Raw genomic sequence first — 5,963 nt, forward strand, 5'->3', positions numbered from 1 at the left:
AAATGCTAAAAATAGTATAATCTAAATAATAGTTAATAAAATACATAAATAATAAACTAATATAGTAATTAAGCAACATAATATTAAATAGAATTTAGAAAGGGAAGGTAAGAGGGGTGCCCGCCTGGCCCAGACGGCGGACCCTGCGACTCTTGACCTCGGGGTTGTAGGTTCAAGCCCCGCTTGGGTGTACAGATCACTTAAGTAAATAAAATCTTTTAAAGAAAAGAAAGCAAAGGCAAGGGTAGAAGCGGGGGAATGACTCCCTGCTGTGGGAGCAGGGGCGTTTCCCAATGAGCGTCACCGGTGAGAGCCACTTTGGGGCCTCGTCGTGGGTGAGGGTCTTGCTTTTGCATCTGGGGCTCAGCCGCGGGTGCTCTGGGTGACCCCCTCCCCGTGCAATGACCCCCCCCCTCCGCTCCTGTTGGGGGTCCGGAGCCCCCAGACTGGCGAACCGTGTATATCAGCCCTCCTAATGCCCAGGCCTAGAGCCAGCCACTGAGGCTGCGGCCACGTCCGCTGACCACAGTAATGAGAGGGCCGATCCCCAGACAGCGTGGCGGGAGAGGGAGCTCCACTCCTGTGGGAGGGACGCGTGGTTCACGTCTACTGTAATGAAACCACCCCAGACGTGCAGCCTTTCACACCTTTCCTGCTTTTACATAAAGACATGATCTTTACGAACAGAATCATTCTGCTTATGTGTCACTTAATTATGTGTTAGGAACACATCTTTCCGCATAGTAAAAATTCCATTTTGTGGTCATATCGTAACTTACTCATGAACTTTTATGTTTTCCCTTTGCAATGGCCACCCTCTCGTACACCTAAGTCTTTGCACATCTTTATGACTTTTTATTTTTTTATTTTTTTATTTTATTTTATTTTATTTTTTTAAATTTTTTTTCAACGTTTTTTATTTATTTTTGGGACAGAGAGAGACAGAGCATGAACGGGGGAGGGGCCGAGAGAGAGAGAGACACAGAATCGGAAACAGGCTCCAGGCTCTGAGCCATCAGCCCAGAGCCTGACGCGGGGCTCGAACTCCCGGACCACGAGATCTTGACCTGAGCTGAAGTCGGACACTTAACCGACTGAGCCACCCAGGCGCCCCTCTTTATGACTTTTTAAAGAACACATTTAAAAATTGTTTTTTAATTTTTTTTTTTTTGAGAGAGAGAGAGGAAGGGGCAGAGAGCGAGGGAGACACAGAATCCGAAGCAGGCTCCAGGCTCCGAGCTGTCAGCACAGAGCCCGACGTGGGCTCGAACCCAAGAACCACAAGATTGTGACCTGAGCCGAAGTTGGATGCTTAACCGACTGAGCCACCAGGTGCCCCCCTGATTATGCTTTTTAAGCCACTAACTCTTAGGGCCATCTGTCTGACAGCGATACCAAAACTGTATTTGGGTCCCGAGGCCAAGCTGCTCTGTGGTGTCAGATAACCCCCAGCATCTTGGAGGCCGGCCCAGTGGGATTTGTGTCGCACTCAGCACGTGTGATGTGCTTGTCACGGAGGGACCCAGCGTATTCCACCCTAATGCCAGGTCACCTCCTGTCCCTTCCAGTGGTGAGAATAGTCGCACCTACGTGGCCAAGAGCATAATGGTATAAACTCACCATCGTCTCTGCCTCTGTGAATCACAAGAAACCTGGATGGCTACTACTTATTTTTAAAAAATAACCTCAGAGCCGAAGACATATTGAAACCATGATTCACAGCTTTTACTTCCTATAGAATATCGAAAACCTTTTTTGAAAAACAAGCCTGAATGTGTCCAAACTTCCATAGTTGCTAGAAGACAACCATAAACACAGCTGCTTGTCTGCACGGCTGTGTGGTGATTATGTATCCAGGCCTTCACTATAGTCCTAGATCCTGACCCCAATTGTGCTGTCTGTTCTAAGGACATATCCTTTAACATGGCTAACACGTGTGTTCAGTTCACCGCGGCGTTGTCTGAAGGAACAAAGAATTGTAGGCAACGTAGCAGATGCCAGGGGAGGCCCTGGGGTGGCCTGTCTGGAGTGGTCTGTCTGGGGTGGCCCATCCGGGGTGGCCTGTCCAGGGTGGTTCATCTGGGGTGGCATGTCTGGGGTGGCCTGTCCAGGAGGCCCAGGGGGTGGCCCATCCGGGGTGGCCCATCTGGGGTGTCCTGTCCGGGAGGCCTGAGTGGTGGCCCGTCCGGGGTGGCCTATCCGGGAAGCCCAGGGGGTGCCCATCTGGGGTGGCCTATCTGGGGTGGCCTGTCCAGGAGGCCCAGGGGGTGGGCTGTCCGGGGTGGCCTGTCCGGGAGGCCCAGGGGGTGGCCTGTCTGGGGTGGCCTGTCCGGGGCGGCCTGTCCAGGAGGCCCGAGTGGTGGCCCGTCTGGGGTGGCCTATCCGGGAAGCCCAGGGGGTGGCCATCTGGGTGGCCTATCTGGGTGGCCTGTCTGGGGTGGCCTGTCCAGGAAGCCCAGGGGGTGGCCATCTGGGGTGGCCTATCTGGGGTGGCCTGTCTGGGGTGTCCTGTCCGGGAAGCCCAGGGGTGGCCCATGTGGGGTGGCCCGTCTGGGGTGGGCTGTCCGGGGTGGCCTGTCCAGGAGGCCGAGGCGGTGGGCTGTCCGGGGTGGCCTGTCTGGGGTGTCCTATCTGGGAAGCCCAGGGGGTGGCCCGTCTGCGGTGGCCCATCTGGGGTGGCCTATCCGGGAAGCCCGGGGGGTGGCCCATCTGGGGTGGCCTGTCCAGGGTGGTTCATCTGGGGTGGCATGTCTGGGGTGGCCTGTCCAGGAGGCCTGGGTGGTGGCCGTCCGGGGTGGCCTATCCGGGAAGCCCAGGGGGTGGCCATCTGGGGTGGCCTATCTGGGGTGGCCTGTCTGGGGTGGCCTGTCCAGGAAGCCCAGGGGGTGGCCCATCTGGGGTGGCCTGTCTGGGGTGGCCTGTCCAGGAAGCCCAGGGGGTGGCCCATCTGGGTGGGCTGTCTGGGGTGGCCTGTCCAGGAGGCCGAGGCGGTGGGGTGTCCAGGGTGACCTGTCCGGGAGGCCCGGGGGGTGGCCGGTCTGGGGTGGCCTGTCCGGAACGGCCTATCGGGAAGCCCAGGGGGTGGCCCATCTGGGGTGGCCTGTCTGGGGTGGCCCGTTCAGGTGGCCTGTCTGGGGTGGCCTGTCCGGGAGGCCTGGGTGGTGGCCCATCCAGGGTGGCCTATCTGGGAAGCCCGGGGGGTGGCCCATCTGGGGTGGCCCGTCTGGGGTGGGCTGTCCGGGGTGGTTCATCTGGGGTGGCCTGTCCAGGGTGGTTCATCTGGGGTGGCATGTCTGGGGTGGCCCGTCCAGGAGGCCTGGGTGGTGGCCCGTCCGGGGTGGCCTATCCGGGAAGCCCAGGGGGTGGCCCGTCTGGGGTGGGCTGTCGGGGTGGCCTGTCTGGGAGGCCAGGGGGTGGCCCGTCCGGGGTGGCCTGTCTGGGGTGTCCTGTCCGGGAAGCCCAGGGGGTGGCCCGTCTGGGGTGGGCTGTCCGGGGTGGCCTGTCCAGGAGGCCCAGGGGGTGGCCCATCCGGGGTGGCCTGTCTGGGGTGTCCTGTCCGGGAAGCCCAGGGGGTGGCCCGTCTGGGGTGGGCTGTCCGGGGTGGCCTGTCCGGGAGGCCCAGGGGGTGGCCTGTCTGGGGTGGGCTGTCCGGGGTGGCCTGTGGGAAGCCCAGGGGGTGGCCCATCTGGGTGGCCCGTCTGGGGTGGCCTGTCCGGGAGGCCTGGGTGGTGGCCCGTCCAGGGTGTCCTATCCGGGAAGCCCAGGGGGTGGCCCGTCTGGGGTGGGCTGTCCGGGGTGGCCTGTCTGGGAGGCCCAGGGGTGGCCCGTCCGGGGTGGCCTATCTGGGGTGGCCCGTCCGGGTGGTCCGTCCGGGGAGGCCCGTGGTGCAGCCACAGCACACAGCGCTCCCAGGGCGGCCCCTCACAGCAGACGCCGTGGTGCTGGGGGAAAGGCCACGGGTGAGATCACTGCAGGAGGTGAACGGTGACACAGATGCTGAGATGCTGACTGAGGTTTCCTCTGGGGGCGGGATGGGGTCTTCCTCTCTCTACCTTTGCTGGCTGGCAAGCTGTCTCCAGTGGGCACGTGGCGGCTTTGTAGGCCTGCGGGCCTCGTCCCGTGTCTGTCACAGACGGTTCTTCGTGTACCCTCCCACTATTCCATAAGCAGACGAAAATGTAAAACACGAGACTTAAAAGGTGATGCTGGTGCTTTTGGTCCCTAATCAAAGGCATGTCTATTGGCTTCACTGTCCCCAGCTGGTGACATCTTCCCGGCATTTGAAGCTTCCCCAGGAGCGGGTGGGGTGGGGACACGGGCCAGGCAGGAGTGGGATGCTTTGGAGAGCACCAGGAGTCGGGTCCCGGGTCCCCCGGCTCCCGGGAGCTGCCCACTCAGCCCAAAACCAGACCCCCTAAGGCTGGGGACATCCCCCACTTCACTGGCCCTGGAGGCTTCTGTGGCCTCAGGCCATTGTTTACTTCTCTGAACCTTACAGGGGAGACCCCATGATGGAGCCCTGTCCCTGAGCCTGGGTGCTGACCTGTGACCCTGGTGGCTGGCGCCCTGGAGTAGGAGGGGCCAGCCTGCACGTAGCCCCCACAACAAGCCAGGATGTAGAGGCCGTTATCCCATTTTACGGACGAGGAAACTGAGGCCCAGAGGTGGTACAGCCGGTGGGTGGAGGGGAGGGCTTGAGACCCTAGAGGCCCCCAGAGTGTTCTCACGTGGTGGCTGTGAGCGGGGGGGGTCCCCAGCTCCACACTGGTGCAGGCCGTGCTCACAGGACGGGAATCGGGGCCACCATCAGAGCTCAGACTTCAGACCAGCCCGGGGGGAGTCGGGGTGGCCAGAGTCACCGTGCCGGGTGGGGCCGGGAGCTGCACTGGTAGCTCCCAGGGAGGAGACGACAGGGTGGCTGACGTGCCCCGGAAGGACCGAGGGCCAGGGAGGGCCATGGGTGTCAGCGGGGGGAGCTGTCTGACAGTGGCCAGGCTGTGGTGTGCCCGGCGTCCCCCGAGGCGCTTGGCCTTGGCTCAGGGCCCGTGGGAACCTGGGGCGGGTCCGGAGGCCGGAGACCTGAGACGGACAGTCGTGGGGGGAGCCGGAAGCTGCAGCCTGATCACCGTGGGCTCTGGGCCAGGGTCCACACGTGACGGTCCGTCTGGCTCCAGGGTCGGAGGGAGGCTGTGGGGCGCTGTACTCAGGGTCTTGGCCGGTAAGCTGTGCTTCTAACGTGGAGCCACTTCCCATCCACCACCGCTTGGCAGCGAGGGGACACGAGATCGCTGCCTCACCCCACGGCCGTGTTCGCCGTCACAGACACTTAGGACACAGGAAAGATTCAGAAGAGAAGAGGGGAGGAGAAAGATGGACACAAGGGGGGGTGGAGAGACAGGGAGAGACAGGGAGAGACAGATAAGGACAGAGACAGAGAAGGAGAGACAGGGAGAGAGAAAGATGAAGAGAGACAGAGAGGGAAGAAGATGAGAAAGAGACAGAGGGAGGGGGGAAGGGGGGCGGCTGAGACTCCCCTGTTCCCCCTCACTGTGTGAGTCGTTGCCCTTTGACGCCTCCGCGCACCTGCTCTGAGCCTCCAGAGAGCGGGCATGGGGTGACTGGCCTGGGGGGGGGGGTGTTGTGTAACAGGGTTCTGGCCCCAGCGACACGGGGAGCTCCTGCAGGTGGTCCTGTGTCAGGTTTCCTTGACCCGGGGCTCACCTCTCCCCTGTGGCCACTGGCCCCGGTGCCCAGCTCCCCCACTGGGGCACCAGCTCCCCCTTCGGCACCGTGCACAATGCCACCGAGGCCAGCGAGGCAGAGTCACCAGCCTCAGCGGGCCAGGTGGGGTCTTCGAGGCCACCCGGGCGAGGGACAGGAAGCCACCAACACGAGGTCTGCCTGCACTGCCCTCGCCCTGGGTGTCTAAAACACATCCACGGAGGACCTCAGAAGCTCCTTCT

At 61.5% G+C, this 5,963-nt stretch overlaps 1 protein-coding gene across 1 annotated transcript; it reads right to left on the bottom strand.

Moving 5' to 3' along the window:
- Positions 1-3,275: 3,275 nt before the first annotated feature.
- LOC115499912 (proline-rich proteoglycan 2-like) lies at positions 3,276-4,958 on the bottom strand. The gene is made up of 2 exons (XM_030294157.1): positions 4,860-4,958; positions 3,276-3,941 (listed from the first exon to the last, which is right to left on the bottom strand). The coding sequence occupies exons 1-2, from the start codon at positions 4,956-4,958 to the stop codon at positions 3,276-3,278; spliced, it is 765 nt and encodes a 254-aa protein (XP_030150017.1).
- Between the last annotated feature and the right edge of the window lie 1,005 nt (positions 4,959-5,963).

This window comes from Lynx canadensis, chromosome D4 (genome assembly GCF_007474595.2).
Source record: "Lynx canadensis isolate LIC74 chromosome D4, mLynCan4.pri.v2, whole genome shotgun sequence".
Lineage (NCBI taxonomy): Eukaryota > Metazoa > Chordata > Mammalia > Carnivora > Felidae > Lynx > Lynx canadensis.